Source organism: Lissotriton helveticus, chromosome 5_1 (genome assembly GCF_964261635.1).
Source record: "Lissotriton helveticus chromosome 5_1, aLisHel1.1, whole genome shotgun sequence".
NCBI lineage: Eukaryota > Metazoa > Chordata > Amphibia > Caudata > Salamandridae > Lissotriton > Lissotriton helveticus.
In genome coordinates, this window is record NC_136065.1 from 583,865,091 (window position 1) to 583,883,436 (window position 18,346).

Below are 18,346 nucleotides of genomic sequence, written 5' to 3' on the forward strand. Positions count from 1 at the left end.
CCATACCTCGCTGGGCTCTCCCGGGTGTCTAGTTTTCAGAAATGTGTGGGTTTGGTAGGTTTCTCTAGATGGCCGCCGAGCCTAGGGACAATAACTCAGGTGGTCCCCCCTTGCAAAACCAGGTCCTTTCAAAATAGGTAATTTTGATGTCTTTACAATACGTTTTGGGTTCTTGGCCCACTCACACAAGTGAGGTACCATTTCTATTGGGATACTTGGAGAAATGCTGGGGGGTAGGAAATTTGTTGTTTCTTTCTGAAGCGTGAAAATCTTGGCACAATAATGCAAGGAAAATGTGACAGACACATTTTGAGTTTTGCAGGACATTGTGGGTAAGATAACATGTTGGGATCCACAAGAGAGACATCACCATGTACTCCCATGGGTGTTTAGTTTACAACAATATCTACAGTTGGTAGGTTTTTCTTAGATGGAATGTACACCCTGGCAGAGAGACAAAAAGGACAAATATTACTACACAGCCTTCTATTCCTCAAGCACGTACACATACTGTTTCGATTTGGCACAAGAGCGAGTGATGGTTCAGTATATTAAATTGCAGTAACAAAAGATTTCACAAAAATGAAATGCACTGTCAATAACTGAACGGACAAAAAACTGAACCAGTGACTCGCAGCTCTTGAGCTGTAAAGCCACGTCAAGGCTTCAGCCACTTTACAGGCCATTCACACACCTTTCATATGCGATACACCCAAGACCATTCACACCACCAGGCACAAAACCAACACATTACAACATTCACAAAAAGGGACAAGGTACACCCTGCTTGTGAAAAACAGAAAAGACAATTATTTCTGCACAACCACCTATTCCTCAAGCATACATACATACCGGTTGGATTTGGTATGAGGTTGAGTGATGGTTCAGTATATACAGTTGTATTAACCAGAGATTTCACAAAAATTAAATGCACTGTTAATAATTAAAATGACGAGAAACTGAACCATTGACTCACAACTCGTGAGCTGTAAAGCTACGACAAGGTACCAACCTTGTTACAGGCCATTCATACACCTTTCATACGTGTGACACATACAAAACCATTCACACCGCCAGCCATGGGCTCAGAACATTACAACACTCACACCAGCAGACAGCGCCATTCAAGGGCCCATCACTTTCACACGCCCACATTCCTGACACAGCAACCACACCAGCTCACGGATTGGGTGGAGTGTCATTTGGCTAGCAGTGTATGTAGTGACCAGCAGCAAGTCACTACTCACAAACTGTCAGCCAAGCGCCAGTCCACGCACACTGCCAGCCAAGCCCCAGTCTACACTAATAATTTTCGGTTACTCACGGAGTTTCTCGGCTTCTGGGACAAGGCACAAAGCATTAGACACCTGAAAGTTAACCGCATCTCCCTTTACATTCACAAGGATGAGATCAGCAACTATGTCAAACACTCCGACTAGCCTCATTCCCAACTCAACTGCCGCCTTTGGACTGTGCTCATCCTGAACACGCTTGATCATGGAGGGTAGCAGTCATTGAAGGTGCGCTGAGCACTTTGCATACACTGCCGCAAATACTTTACCCCAGTTCTTACAATCTATTACCTCTGGGATCAAGTCTTTTTGCAAACTAATAGTGAGTATCCAGTGTTTTTCGACAGGCGTGGTATTAGGAAATACTGCTTCCAGCTGGTCAAATTTCTCAGCAAGCCAATAAGGTAAATCATCCTTATTTGTGGGACGCTTGCCCATAACCAAATTAACCATGACGGGACTAATCGACATCCTGACCTGTTCAACTGGTTGCGCCGCAACCCAAAGTGCTTCCACTTGGAGATTGCGGGAAACGTATTGGACTAAAGCCTGATACACCCCTATCAAGGAGGTGTGTAAAGTACGCAATTCATCCAATGGGACATTCAGATAACGTGGTTGCGCTGTGTACCTGGTCAAAACTGGCCAAGTGGCCCGAGGCAATTGATAAAGGGCCTAAACGGACTGGAGTCACGGTGTGAGGGAGGGTGCCATTAAACCAAATACGATGCTGCCATGCAGAAATCGGAACTTAGAGGGTTGTATATGGCCGATAGACTACAGGTATGGCCTTGGACATATATGAATGGAAAAAGGCATCATATCCATCCACAGCCCCAAAGGTAACCCAAGAGTAGAAAATCTCAAATGGGAACTCTGCGTTGGCACCAACCACAAAAATGTGCGCCATACCTGCGTCAGGCACTCCATATTGTTGTAAATGACGACAGAGTGGTGCGCGACTATGCACAGCTATTTCAAGTGCCATAACGACTAAGAAAAAGGAAACAACCGATAGCTGTTGTAGCACAAAAAGGGTTTTTTAATTCAATACAATAGAGTGAACCTTTTTAAAATCTTAAGCTTGAATGAACCTATAACTCATCTATATAGGTAGGTTGTGCCATCACAACTGTTCTCCGGAAACAGGAGTGAAGGTATTGTGGACAAGTATAAGCACTACTAAGGTGTCTCAAAAATAAGACCGAACGTTGGGTGCCATGTTGCGGGGATTCTGCTCATGAACAGACCTATGCGCAGGAAAACTAGGAACTTGGTGTATTGTGGAGTATCAAAAACCCACCTCAGTGCTCAGAAACCCGATCCGACTAGCATTAGTGTCTCATTCGTTCTGCTTGCTACTGCGAAGCTATCAATAATTAGACAACCCAGAACATGCAACTTAGTAAACTCTCAGTGGTGGGAATCAAGAACATTCTTTCGTTCTAACTCTCTTACCAGTCCACAACATAAGTAATCAGAGACATGGTATAGTTTAAAATGTTTAATTTAACTAACCTGCTCTAAGATGCAGTGCTTTCGCCAATACTAACAAACATATGCATGAGAATAATACGATCAGCATTGTTACAATTCCATAAAACACAAAAGGGGAAATCATATTATAAATGACAGTGGAAACAGGATTATAGTGCCTTTACCACCCTCCCCATGCTAGGAGCTAGTTTGAATTAATAATAGAAGACCTGTAGGCTTTGACGGTGGACCCCATACCTCCAAGATCAGATGGAATATATCACATCCCAGGACAAAAACAGCTCCTCGAGGTTGGAAAGGTTGTCTCCAAGTGCCGCCTCATGCATGCAATGGAATATTAAAAGCACTCGAGTTTGAGCAGCTGTATTTTCTGTTATGTCTAATGTGCGTGGGACTGATCAACATGAATTAACAGCATACATTGTTATTCAACCTTGAACGCGCTGTGAAGACTAAGGGCACAGAGCGCGCCTAGATTTGTGAAAAACAGACCGTTCTCATGTGAAAGAGCACAAGCAGGTTATTTACAAGAGCCATATAGTGTTGGGTGCAAAAGCGGCAAAAGCAGCAAAATGCCGTTTAAGCATATACCTCAATTATGCTAACATAGCAATGTCTGCAGTTGACCCCGTACCCTCACTAGAGGGGCCTGATGTAAGAGGTTAAATGAGCTTCGTTCCGTGAGAAAGTAACACTATCATTCTAAAGTGAGATGTTCAAAGTCAGCAATTTCCTTGAATAGAACATTGCTAGCACCAGGATCTAAAGCAGGCTTTAGTAGCGTTGGAGGCGGTCAGTATTTTATTAACTATCATGGCCAACACAATGTGATCCACACTACTTCCATCTTGACAGAAACTATATTCAGCCACAGGCTCCCACTATAAGGTACTGAGGACATTCTGATGCTGTGAACATCTTTTGAATGCCTAAAGGAATGATTGTAAATGTTACTTACCTATAAAGGTACACCAGATAGGCCTACACTTCTACCAGTGACTGAAGAAAGTTCAGAAACTGAGAATACACCATCAGCAGATGAATCTCTGAGTCTACTATTACAAACAAGTGAAGGAAGTGCTGCAATTGTAAGTGCACCAGATGTATCATTGCTGCTACCAGTGTTCTAAAGAAAGTGAAGAACCTACAGATGTGCAACTTGTGTCAGCAGTATTGCCAAATATTGAGGAAGAAAGTGAAGACATTTATCCATGACCTTGGAAGTGCCTTCCCAGTGTGTTCTGCTATTTATTGCAGTATTATCCTTCTACCTGTGTTTGGTACTCTTTTGTACTCAGGTTATATTGAGCTGTTATGTTTGTTCTAGTTGATAAAATGCCCATTAGATTCCCAATGTTAGGCTAATGTTCTGATTTGTTACCTTTGCCTGAAATTGTAAAGCACTCTGATATCCTTCGGAATCAAGTTCGCGCTATATAAAACTTTATAAATAAACTAGTATAAGTTTGTGTTTCATAATGTGGCGATCGATTCAGATGCAGAAGCGAGAGCATTATAGACACTTCCTTTAGGATGTCACCTAACTATTAACTAAGACCAGAGTTCCTTGGGCAACTCTAGGCTCCAGTCTAATTTGTACTGTGTACTTTATTGAAAATCTAGTCACCCGTATTTTGGGAAGGAAGCCCAGGATATATATTTTTGCGAAACGCGACTCCCAGTACGGTAGAAATCAAATGAGGATTTCAGTGCTCAAGGAAACACACAATTTCATCTGATGGAGTGCTCCCCGGGTTATTAAAATAAACTTTTTTGGGGCCTTTTGTATTAGTGTAAGGTAGCAGGAGCATCCTTGATGAAAAAGAGAATCGAATATGGATGTTAGTTTCTAACGCTTGAATTAACCTCACAGAAGATATAAACAGTAATACAGATTCCAAGTTGGGCAGGAGCCAGGTCAGTTATATGTCTAGAGTCTCATAAGTCATGCACTTTTCTGATCTCCTTCCCCTTTTTAAGAATACTTTGGATGCAAATATTCATTGAATGATCAATTATTAATCAAATAATATTTGTCAGGTAGCAAGCAAATTGTGGCTAATTCCGATTGGCCATGCTGACAGGGATGATGGCCTGCAAGGACAGCAGGCCATCATGTCCGTGACTGATTGTCAATAAACTACACTTTTTTTTATTTAAATGCAGACTGTGATCCTTAAACGAAACAGGGCAGCATTACATTTTTTTGTTGGTTTTTTCAAGTTTCCTTAAGAGTTGAAAAAGGTCCTCAGGACCACTGCCTACTCTTTTACACTTCCTACTCTTTTACAAAGTTTGTTTTAAATTTACGACTGTGCCTTTACCTTTCACAAATGAGTTACCAACTCCTTTGAGGTACCTGTAAATTCCCAATGCTTTGCAACTGGATTTTGTTTGCAAAACATTGATACATACGGTACCAATTCAGTATTTGGAAGAGACACCTGCACACACCCCTTCCAAATAAGTATCAGGGAGAAATTGGGTTATATGTTGTATTGAGGTGGATGAAACCATTCTCGAGCGCAACCACAAGCCGGACAACCACAATAGTCACTAAATTAACCTGTGCTTAAACCTCTGGCAGCTTGGCACAAAATTAAGTAGTCAGGCTTGTTTGTATGATGGAACCATACATGCAATTCCTTAGCAAGCCTTTTAACAACGTGCTCTTTATCATGATTGCGCCTTTACCTCTCATGCTTTTACAATGACTTTTGATGTAAAGGCATGATTGGTAAAGGGATATGCACGGCAAAGGTTACATCCCAGCCTCGCCCTGAGACCTAAAGCTGCCCCAGCCCTGAAAACTACCCTACCCCGTGCCGTAAAAACACCCCAATCATTTGCCCTGAGCCCTAAAACTGGCCCTCAGCCCTAATTTCTACCCCCATTGCCGACTCCGAGCCCTAAAACCTGACTCGCAGCCCTGAAAACTACCCCAACCCCAACCCTGCCCAAAAAACTACTCACTGAGCTGCTGGCAGGAAAAAAGGAAGAATAAAGTCCAGGCAGGAAGTCTCCAACACCTCCCACTCCCTCCATTTGCTCCAAGTCCAGAGCTCTGATTGCCTTTACCATGCATATGTCTTCACAGGTCACAGCACCACTTCAAAGGCACACAGGTGCATCCCAGGTGAGCCATTCGCTCAAGGGACCCTTTTAAACACAAAGGGGGAGGTATCACACTGCCTCTCGTCCCAGCACAGTTTACCCCATTGCATTCTGGTAAATTTAGTATGCTTACTTTAAAGTTGTTGCAGGTAGTGCTGTTATCTCTAGATGTGTTTCTGGGTTTAACAGTGTGCTCCCTCCCCCTTGTGTTTAAAAGCCTCCCTTGAGCCTACAAGCTGACAACCTCACCTGGGATGCACATGTGTGCCTGTAGAGTGGTACTGTGACCTGTGAAGACTTGGGCAGAATTTCAGCAACCCCAGATGCCTTTTCTCTCCTCTCTACTACTTTTGTTCTCTACTGGTGAAGCTGGTGAAGCGTTATACCCAGAAACATGTGCCTAGAGATAACAGCACAACCTGCACCAACGTTGGTGAAAAACTACTGCAACTCTACCAGAATGCAATCAGGTGACTGTGTTGGGATGTGAGGCAGTGTGTGCCCTCCCGCCTTACATATGTATAGGATTGATAACGTAATAGTATTAGAACCCTAGTATACTGTGCAACATACACAAGTGAATCACTGCAAACTGTGAGCATTTCCTGCTTGTTCTTTGCAGTTTGTATCCTTAAATATGTGAGAGTGCAAGCGTGCAAAGCAGCGCACATCCATGTGCCATTCACTGTATTGATAGGTGTATAAATAATTATAGCGCTTACTTGATTTTTTTAATATATGTATGTATTTATATAATATTTATAGATACATGATGAGCAGAGGCATTCTGTCTTAAGTGCTTCATAGTTCGCATCCTTATTAATGCATTGAAGACTAATGTTTCACTTCAAAGTTTTGCTGATGGCTATAGAAGGAACAGTCTTGTATCCTGCACCAATAACTTTTATATATCAGTAATGCGTGGATAATGGACAATGGTTTGATACGATAAATTGTTTAGCACTTTTAATGCAGGATATTACAAAGTTAAACTTCCATTTAGCAGCACACAGATGTTTATTGTCTTTACTGAATTAGCAGGAAAGGGTATTTATTTACTTATTTTCAGGTTACAAATTGACATTTTTGAAGTTATTTTTATGTACTAGTTTTATTACTATTACTCTTCATTCAAAATAATATATCTCAATATTCCATACGACCAAATAAATCTATTCTCTTCAAAGATTTAACCAACCAGTATGTATCGGACATTTGCAAGGACATTTCTCCCTAATGTCTTATTTGTGTTAAACGTTGCAGATTAAAAAGCATGTTTCATGCACAGGCATGTGATATTGTAGGCCTTTTCATGAGTGTCTTGATGTTTGGGTTAATATTTATTGGACCCCACAAAATCTGACTCCACTGGGTTGAATTAATCAGGTGGGATAAATTAATCTCAATTACGAGTTTCTCCCGATAATGGGAACTGACATGCAGATTTTGGTTTAAAGCAGCCTATTCAGCATTTCTCGGTAATTATCTGAGATTTTCCCCCAATCGGTTCAGCAGGTTTGACCTGCTGAAATTTATCTGAGAAAAACTGCAGGAGTGGGATTTTAGCTACCCAACTCGTAAGTGTGATGTATGGTGGAAGGAGTTACCACAGGTATCACAACGAAAAGGGTCACTCACAATGAAGGCTTTAGGCTAACATATATTCACCTTAAAAAGAGTTTTTTTGTTGTTAAATTATCTTAAAATTGGTAGATGTTTCTTAGTGGGTCATATATTGTCATTCAATGCCCCAGCCCTCTGTTCTGTTGATATTTAAATAATATAGTGGGGCTCGAAGGGTAGGGGTGGGAGAATATTAAGGAGATTTCTTCTCTGTTCTGCCCAGGCAACTTTAACAAAAAGAGGCCACCCTACCATATTTTATAGTTCACTCCATGTGTTCGATTTCTGTGATGAAAAATGCCATATTCTTATTGGGGTCTTTCCCATTTCTATGATTGTTGGTCTGAATCGTAGTGTGATGTTACCCATGGATTCAAGTTGTTTGGATGTAGCCCAAGGATTCTGTCCATTAATGCACCCTTCCGTTAAATGGTTCATTGCACAGGGGTAGTTGTTGTCAGCTGCACCATCAAGTGTGTCATCACATCAATATCAAATATTACCATTCACATCTTTTTGAGTCATTCCCAAGGTCACCAACCTCTCATAGCTGCATGGACAATACACAGATTATCTACCAAATGTTAAAATTCACAGACGACAAGCCGCGGCATTGTGCATGGTATGTCATTCCATCGTCCATTATCAAGAATTTCTACACAGTCCTCGTTGTCTTTGCTGTTATTGGGCTCTCCCAAGTTCCAGTTATAGTAGATAATTTTCTCTCCATTCAAGTACTTGAAGATCCCTTCTACATGCTGGTCACTGATGCCCAGGAAGGCCTTTCTGGCATCTTTCAGCCCCAGTATGTCCTGGATAGCGGCATTTTCAGCTTCATTCTTTGGTGCGGCCAGCAGCCCCCCAGCTTCGGTGCATGTAATTTGGGAAATGTCGAAGGTCTCCTCCAACCCGTTGGTTACAAACACCTTTTCACCCACTCTCTTCCCTCCATGGAAAAGAAGAACTGAAAAAAAGAAGAATCTCTTTTGTGCATTAAGTGCAGTCTATATACAATAAATGCCCAATATGATGCTTCAATTATACTGCAACTGTTGTTGTAGGGAGGACATTATTTGGTAACAATGTGATCACAGTTGTGGGTGGTGGACTGACATCAAGGACGGTTCAGACTTGTGGAAGACAAAATGCTTCATTTTGAATGTGCTTAGGAGTGATTGTATTTTCTATTTAGTACCTACTGATTTGGGTTTAAAGGTAATTAAGACTACTGTGACTCATGAAACTTAACCGAGTTATTGAAATCCTAGTTAAAACTACAGTGACTTAAAATTATAAACAAAAGAACTGAGGCAAGCCACGTGACTTGATCCATTGCCAAAAGAGAGATAAGGAAGTCTTTAAGGAATGGCTAGACCTGCGTTAAAGTCAACCACATGCTTTCCTGAAGTCTTTTGACTCAACCCTAGCCTGGTAGTTATTTCATTGGCAATTACTTGTTGGATAATTATCCATCCTTGCAACTTATTGGAAAGTGTTGGTTAATTATTTGCTATATTGGAGCTTTCTGATCTCATGCACTAGATTATTGTTAGCACATCCCTTTGGGAACCAACACTCAAAAAAGTATTCAACTATGTTAACTAGTCCCACTCTTTGTCCTAGAGCAAGGTACTATCCTTGTCTTCACTATCAGTTGTAGGGTAATTTGTGTTTATGTCTTACCCTAGGTATGAGCCTTTATAGCTACTGTCAGAGGACAAGAATGTTGAAATCATGCTCTCCAACCCCATCCCAGTCTTGTGGACTCACCGACCATTCATATACCCCCCTTTCTCCATGTAGTGACAAACCATCACTTTCAACCTGGGCATGTAAGCTCAGCTTCAATGTTTCTCATCCTCACAAATCCTTGGCCCAAAGCAGCACCTCATAGAAGAATACCATCTCTTAAGGTAAAGATGCACTCTATATTATGAAAAAGACACATTTCCAAATAGGGAGCTCTGAATAGTCTGAATGGGATCCCATTCACTTTCACTGTAATGCAAAAAACAGTGTACCTCAAGACAATGTAATCATCAGAAATCCTGAAACTAGGCATAAGGCAATTCAATTAACTACATAGAATGTTCATTGGCAATTCTGAATCTTCTTTATGGATTCAAATCATACAAATTTCACAATTTAGCAATCATAATTCTAATATTTACATTCTCCACTCACCCAAATTTCGTACTCCTATTAAAAGCCAAAGAGGACCACGTTATTTTCCACATACCTTGGGCTTGAAACCCACTTGAAAGCTTAACTTTAATGGCAATGGATCGGTTGCCTTCATGCACATTGTGTTAATATGTAGGTGGCAGTGCCATACTGGTCTAATAAATGTTTTTTGTCTGAGGGAAACCCTGTTTCTCACCAAACATCACACCACAGGGCTGAACTGCTTCCAAAACACATATATATGTCATAGAACCTAAGCAAATAAGAAAGAAACTTACTTTTCTTGAGCTTAGAGAACGTAGCTTGTATATCCCGAAACTGTCCATCTAAGGCTCGGATTTGTCCTTTGAGAATGTCCAAGTCTGCAGGAAGAGATTTTGTTTGGAAATGTTGATCAGGTTACAGAATTTTAACACCTAACTTCATTCACCATATCTTCTTCTGTTTCTTCACACAGACCTATCATCACCATCGGTAATTGAGAATTCAAATATTTATTTCTCAAATTCCTGTATTTCTGACAGAAATAAACTTTCTGGTGTCTGAACAATCCGTCAGTAAGTCCCTACTTGACTTTAAGGCTTTAGATTTCAAACATTGCTGCAGTACACATTCTTGTGGGTAACAAACCCTGAATAATATTCTCCAGCACAGTTCAATCCCCAAGTTCCCCAGGACATCTACACCATCCTGGAATGCAGCCATGATATCAATGTAGACCTAATTAAAAGAGGGAAAGGATTGATAATATTGATCATTTAAGATGCTCTAAAGACAACCAAAGCAAGGCACATGACTAAGGGTGAACATTCAAATATTCATCCTTTAGAAAGTGATGTCAAATAAAAAGGTGGTCAAAATGTATACACATGTTTTATTACCAATAAACCTGTGTGAACCATTTTGCATCTCTTGTATCTACCTGGATGCATGAATCACACATTATCATCGGCCTTCTAAAGGTAGTATTGTGTTAAGGGAACAAGCTTCAGCATAAGGGAATGCTGAGGAAAATTCTGTCCAGTAGGCAAAGGTCACTCAACTAACCATCCACATGAAGTCATAGGTCATAAAATGTAGTTAAAATATTCATTCAGATACTAGACACACTACCGCTCTCACCATGAGTCAATATTACTATTTCGTAACAGTACTTCATGGTTTAACTTCATAATGGCAGCTATTTCACAACAACTGCACCTCCTTGCATTCACAAGTAGACTCACCCACAGCCACACATAACCAAAACCTTCTCACTAACATAAAATGCTTAGCAGTCAGCTTATGTTGATTTGAAATGTCCCACAACACTGTACCAATAACCATCAAAACATCTGAGAATAGACAACACACTCAAGCTGCGTGCTACCCCGAAACAAAAACAGAAATATCAGGAACCCGTCTTAATGTCAAGTCGGGAAAAATACATAACCTCTTCTCCATCCATAAGTTCAACTGCATCTTTATTTCAGATATATGGCACACCTGCAAAAAGTAGTCAATTTCTGATGACGTAGTTGCAGATGACCTTTCCATCCTGACTTAGCACCCATTCTCCATAGAAGTGGGGGTCTGGCACTCATCTAACAATCACACTTCCGAGTTTTTAATCAGGCAATAAACCATACTTCTTATATACTTCAAATTTCACATTATACGTAACATTCCATTCCTCCTCTATAAATGGGCCAATTAAATAGACTTGCTGGATTTAGAAAAGGCATGCAACTATCCTCCACTTTTAAAGTCTATAATGCAAGCAAGATTCTAATCAGACCTGCAGATAAAGGTGAAGTCACTTAAGTAAGGGACTTGGGGCCCGATGTAGGTAATCCCAGATTACCGATTCTTAAATACCGAATCATACCGATTCGGTATTTAAGAACAGGCAAATGGGATGTAGGTAATTTTACCGAAAAAATTACCGAATCGGTATGTTTCGGTAATTACCGAATCGGTAAATACAGATTCGGTAATTGGCATTCATTCCTATGGGCCTCCAGGCCCATAGGAATGAATGCCAATTACAGAATCAGTATTTACCGATTCGGTAAAAGGGGGAAACATTGAAGGGTGGCAGGGTGTCACTTTGACACCCTGTTGCACCCCTCAATTGTGTATGGGTGCACATGTTGCAGACATACATGACCTAAGGGCATGTATGTCTGCAACATGGCACTATTGGAAAAGCAAAAAAAATGCTTTTTCCGAGGTTTTCATTATTTACCACCAACTTGTAGTTGGTGGTAAATAACGAATCTTAAAAGGGGAAAATCACTCATTTGAGTGCTCCCTACATACCAAAATCGGTAATTTACCGATTCGGTATTTTAAGGAATCGGTAATTGACCGATTCCTTAAAATACCGATTCGGTTAATTACCGAATCAGTAAAAAGCCCACCTACATCTCATTTTCCAAATACCGGTCGGTAACGGCAAAAATGACCGAATTTCGGCCGTTACCGACCAGTATTTGCCTACGTACATCTGGCCCTAAGAGAGGTACACTGAGTAAGCCTCAAGATGTCTGACAGATGCACCATCTAAAGGGCAACTGGTTACGATTTAGTGCATGTTTTACAATGATTAATTTATTTGTTGGTTTAAACAGGGTAATATAACTAATGCATTTCAAATATGGAAGTTGGAATATTTCTTCATCAATACGTTTGGTACACCTACTGTATATTTTATCTAATTATAAAGCTCAAGAAGAATCAGCAATCACCCTGCGAGACTAATTACATTCAACAGTTCATCAGTAATGGAATCTTGGGTGTGGAATTGATGGGGCTCCTGTGTGTAATCTGTGGTATAACGCAGAATGTAAAGAGGCCAAAAAGACCTTACCTAGTGCTCTAAAAAGTGAAAATGCACCGATGGTCAGAGAGGCCAGGGACAGTCATAATAAAGCTCCACTTAGAGCACGCAGAAGCTTTGAGGAGATGACTTAGAATTACTTTTTGAAAGTGGCAAAGTCCAAAGATACTGTGGCATTCTGGAAAATAGTTGCCCATGGAAGCATAGACTCTGCCACCTGCAAAGAACATTTCCTTTACCATAGCCACCCGGGTTCGACCTCTCACAGACCTTTTCTCCGAACCAGTAGAGTACCTGCATGAACAATATCAGCCTCTGAATAACCCCACATATGCAGATATGGAATACTCAATCCATCGGAAGAAACGATGGAGAAAATTAATCCTATCAAGTTGGGTAAAGTCCCTGGTATGGATAAAATCCCTGGTGATCAGTTTAAATATGATAAAGATATTTGGATTTCCTATGTCAATCGAATCTGCAATGCAGTTGCATCAGGAGCACCTGTCCCTTCCACATGGAAAAAGATAAAAACAGTACCAAATTACAAAAATGGGAGCCAACATGAACCGTGGCTGATCAGTCTCCTAGATGTAATGTAGCAAATGTACACTAGGCAATTCCTGAATAAACTGAATAAATAAATCACCAATAATAACATCTTAACAGTTTTTCGGGCCGAGTTTAGGACCCGCATAAGCAAGATTGACCAGGTATTCAGGTTACTATGCATCCTGTGGAAGTAAATAGAAATGAAGGGGCCACATATACATTGCATTTATAGACCTGAGGGCGGCATTTGACCTTGTCCCATGTGTGCGCCTATGGGCTGCACTAGAGAACCAGGGTGTGCCTGATGATATTTTCACCCAGAAAATTACATTGCGCCAAGACAATTTTGCCAACGTCCTCTGGGTCCTGAATGACATTACAGAATACATCCCTATAAGCAGAGGAGTGAGGCAGGGGTGCATACTTGCACCTACTCTGTTCTCTACATTAAATGATGTTGAAGACTATCTTAGGAATTCTAGCCACGATTCCCCAAAACTCAGTGGGACCCCCTATTCCAGCTTTATTTTTTGTGGACAATATCATTCTAGTCTCACAGACGCCAAGGGGTCTCTAAAACCTATTAGATGGGTCCAACACATACTGTATCAAAAGGGTTTGAAAATAAATACTAGTAAGACTAGGTGTTTGGCCATAAAACCCCATAGGACTTTCAATAGAAACTAAATAGTTGGCAAACGAAAACTGGAGCTATTATCCAATTTTAGTTATTAAGGCTAACACTTGATTCTAGATTATCATGGAATCCCCCAAAAAATCAAGGAAGAACAGTCCACCACACTGCTCAAGGGCTTTTTCTAATAAACATCAAATGTCCACAACCAACATGATCTTACCGGCCCTGGAGATCTACAAACACAAGGCCCAAACAGCATCCCTATAAGGAACAAAGCTGTGCATGATAGGCAATATAACAAGGCTTGACTCTGTGAGAAAATGTATATGAGAGGCTTATCAGGCTTGCCTTTGTCAACACCATTAATACCTATGTACCAGGATCTAAAAATCAAACAGAGCACATTGCAGTTCTGAGACCAATGCTCTTCTGGATCAGATTATGGACTTAACAGGAACTTGTACATTACAGGGAAGGCCTAGGAGAATTGCTTAAATTAGATAGAGTTTTAACCTTCCCTTGGTTCTGGCATGCTGGGGCTTGGCTTATCAAACTTAGCCTAGCCGCTTAATGGAGTGAGCACATGCATTAATACCACACTCTAAGAAACACCCGAAGCAAGTATATTAGGATCATATTTTTAACACTGCTCACTATAATCCAAGCTTAGGTAGGCTGACTTTGCAATTTCTTGCCATAAAACTGAGCCCCAACTTTGAGGAGTTCCTAGATAATATTCAACTGTATGTAGGTAAAATATTGTACCTGAAGTTCTGTTATGGAACTCTATAAGTCAAAGCCTTCACTGTAAAGTGGAAACCACACAATAAAACCGATGAAGCGTCTATTTGCACTTTATGCACCCAAGGTAGCATTGAAAATATTGCACAAATGTGTTCTTTTGCATGGCCTATGACAAGATCAGGAAGAAATGGATCTGCCCTCTATGCATGCAACAAAATGGGGTTAAGAACCACTAAGAGTCCTGAAACACGACACTACCCCTTATATAAATGTTAGTTTCAGTAGATACCTACTCGCAGTTGGATTTGCACACAATTAGAGGGGTCAAACATTTTAATGAATGGTGAGTTTATTACAAGATGGGCCTAAGATCCTAATGTTGCATGATACTACTATTTAATGATTTTAACCGAATTATGCATTCGGTTTCTTAAACGATCAAACATGTATTAATTGTATTGATTTTTTCAAATTAAATATCTAATTGTATGTATGTTTTAATTGTTTTAAATGAGCAAATAAGTATGAATATATTGATTTTGTTAAATGAAACATTGGATTGTATGTACGTTGTTAATTGTTTTTACCCAAACTAAAAGCAAATAATATTAATAATGATGGGGCACATATATAGAATTAAGTGTGATATGCCAAATAATGTCTCAGTAACAATGGGCAAAAAATGAGCATACTATAGGGTACTAAAGACAGCTAGCAAGGAAGACATTTTACTCAATGTGCCAGGGGCATTTTATATGTTCCTACCGCAATCATCTTGCATTGAGTTGGCATTTACAAGGCATTATCTTTCCAGTGAAAACCAAATTTATTGTAAAGTCCAAGGAATTCAAAAGGGGCTATGGCGGTTAACAATCTGGAAAATCTGTACAGCAATAAATGCATACCTATGTACAGGCTCATTCTTGTGCCAATAATATTTAGGTGTGGAAAGGCTATATAGATGATGTCTTTATATGTCAGGAACATATAAGATGCATGGGATTTTTTAAATGGCTGAATACATAAGTCAGCAATTTGGATTTCACTTTAAATAGAATAGACTCAAAATACTGACACTGCATACTAAACTGTAAGCAGGAATTCGCTCCTTCAAACCCAGAACTTTCATTCAAGAGTAGTGACAGAAAATATAAACTAAGGCGAATTTCTAGGATGATCTGCTACTGGTTCACACAGAGAAATATGTCACATGCGGAAGAATTAGGCTGCAAGAGGAAGAAAATATGAGAGTAATATTTAAAATAGAGCATGTTGGAACATCTGATGCAGCCTAAGGCAAATTACTTTTGTGCTGACAGGTTCTCTACCATATAGCTTGAGAAGCGCATTCTTAATCGTCAGAGGAAATTGAAGGTTGTGAACCCTCATTGAGACCTTCTTTGTGCGATCAAATCTCGGAGAAAGAAAATGTTGGTCCATACATATAAGTCATAAGGCAGCCTACTCATGTGTTATATTTTGTGAGTATAAATTTGAGAAACCTAATAAGACCTTCCCCTCGGAAAAGTCATGCAACTAGAAAATCGACCATGTGTGCCAGCATTTTGCCAAGGATTTACATACATTTTTTACAATCTCAATCAAACCGACTAGCTGGTCTATAGGATTGGCACCTGGCCTTGATCTTATCTGTTTTGGGAAATATAAACAGATTTCTGAGTATTTAGAGCCGCTTGCCAGGAAGAGTGAGATAGACTACTTTGTACAGGGTGCTCATCAAATGGTTGTTTTGTTTTAGATTCGGTTCTTTACTGATGATGTTGCCCTCCATTGATACCCAGGGATTAGATATGTGAGCCAAATGCTCAGTACTATAGATTGATAATCAGGGCATCTGGCTATAGGATTATTACCTCAAACACAGAAGTGAATTGATGTCAGAATATCTCTGATGGAGTGAGTTCTCAAAGCAAGTGAGGTTCCTAGTAGTTTTTTCAATAATAAGATGCAAAGGCCTGTGTCAATTCAACTGTAGGACCATATTGGATAAAAAGAAAATGAATTCGTGAATTGGTGGTTAATCTGTGTGTCTCTGTTGAGCTAGATCAAATTAATAAAAATTGTTATACTCCCTAGGTGCCTCTGCCTTTTCAAGCACTTTTTATTTCTAAATTAAATCAAATTATAGGGGTCTTTACCTGGAATGGAAAATCAAGATGTATCATTTTTGGGTAAGATATAGACCGTTAAGGTTTTAGAAAAGATTAGATTTACAAATGATTAGGCAGGACGCTCAAGTTTAAGAACACAGATGGACTATTCCCCTTGTCTAAAAACTTGACTCTTCCTGTGGAGATAACTGAGACTGGCCTTACAGTTTGGTTTAATCCTGGGGATCAGAAAAGTGGAAGCTTTTTTGACTATTCAAGAGTTTTACGGGTTCCCAGCATGAGGTTGCTATTGATAAATATTTACAATTAAGAAGCCATTTTGATTTGATTTGAATAAGGAGACTGGGATCATAGTAACATTTTAGACCTATTTTCTAACTAGAATTCAGGAATGGCAGTAACTCCAACAATGTTAAGCGCTGAAATTCTCGCAGTTTAATGAAGATAGTATAGACATAATAAATAAATGGGAGGAGAAGGGTAGATTTGGAATTATTGAAGAAGATCTGCTTGTTCACTCTGGGACATTCATAACATCCCTGTAGTGGAAAATTGAAGAAGAAACCAGTACTTCTTGCTTTACCCTCTCGTGTACATCTCAGGGTAATTAAGTAAGAGGGGCATCAAAGCCTCATCAGCCGGTCAAAAGATGTGGTTCCTGCTCTGGGTTTTGGGAAGATCAACACAATATCTGGGGTCAGACTTGAACCTGGCAAAAGGATCGGTCTGGCACTTGACATTGAGACAGTCCTATAGTAAATGCAAAGTTTTAATTTTTTATGATCCCTGGTGTACGGTCTATCATAGCCCAGTTTTGGATATCAGATGTGATTTTTAAAGTTGAAAAATAGATAATAATATTAAGTAGATTGTGCGCAGGGAACAGTGTGTAAATAAGGGTGGGCTAAATGAAAAACTTTAGAGGATCTTTGGACCATTTCATGGGAAAATCTGATATGTCCAGAGCAAAGTGTGGAATGAAGATGGCAGGTAGCACACATTTTGGCATTTTTCTTACTCTGGCACACAAGGCGAGAATGAGTTTCATCATTTTCAGTACAAAAATAGTATATATGATTAATGATTTCGCAAATTCCCTGGCCGAGATGTAGGCAACTTTAGTGTCGTATTTTGGCAGCTCCTGAGTTAGCGTTTAGCTCAGCTACACGATCTTTTCGCTTAACTTGACTAAAATATACGGGGGCCATTTTGAATCCTTTGGCTTCCATTTGTATGAACACGCTGCCTCGTGGTCAGCATGCCCTTTCGTCCTTTCTCGATACCCATGATCATTTACCTTGCCCAGCAACAGGCTATTTTTAGTACTGGTCAAGCGCACATGCGCATTATACATCAACTGGTCATCCTTTAGGAATGTTATCCCAAACTGACCAGTACTACTGGACTCCTCCCACATGCTGGCTGTGTTCCAAAAATGACCTTATATGTACCTAAAATGTGTAAACTTGTAAACGCCTATCTTTTTATTGCTATTAAACTGTATAAAAGAGGTCGTGCACCGATACTCGGTGTGCTACTTCTTGCATTGCCGAAGGGTGCTGTAGGAATGTACCACCACCCCATGGGGTCTTAATAAACTTGTCTTTTGCATTTTCCAGTGTCCGTGCCAACTTCTATACTAAGGTGTTCGAGAGTTTAGCAGAGTATGTAGGCCTGATTGAACCCAACACCACAATTGGGGACCACGAAGGGACTCATCGGCGACTCGGATGCCCGAAGGAGAGGTCGT

General features: G+C 40.1%; 1 protein-coding gene across 2 annotated transcripts in view; it reads right to left on the reverse strand.

The window, feature by feature from the left end:
- Positions 1-6,854: 6,854 nt before the first annotated feature.
- The window catches only part of LOC144754747 (mannose-binding protein C-like), an 85,088-nt gene continuing 73,596 nt past the window's right edge, over positions 6,855-18,346 (reverse strand). For both annotated transcript variants that reach the window (XM_078642935.1, XM_078642934.1), the window contains exons 4-5: positions 9,989-10,072; positions 6,855-8,490 (exon numbers count right to left, since the gene is read on the reverse strand). In XM_078642935.1, the coding sequence (XP_078499061.1) occupies positions 8,111-8,490; positions 9,989-10,072 (464 nt within the window). In that variant the 3' untranslated portion in view covers positions 6,855-8,110. The remainder of the gene's footprint in view (positions 8,491-9,988; positions 10,073-18,346) is intronic.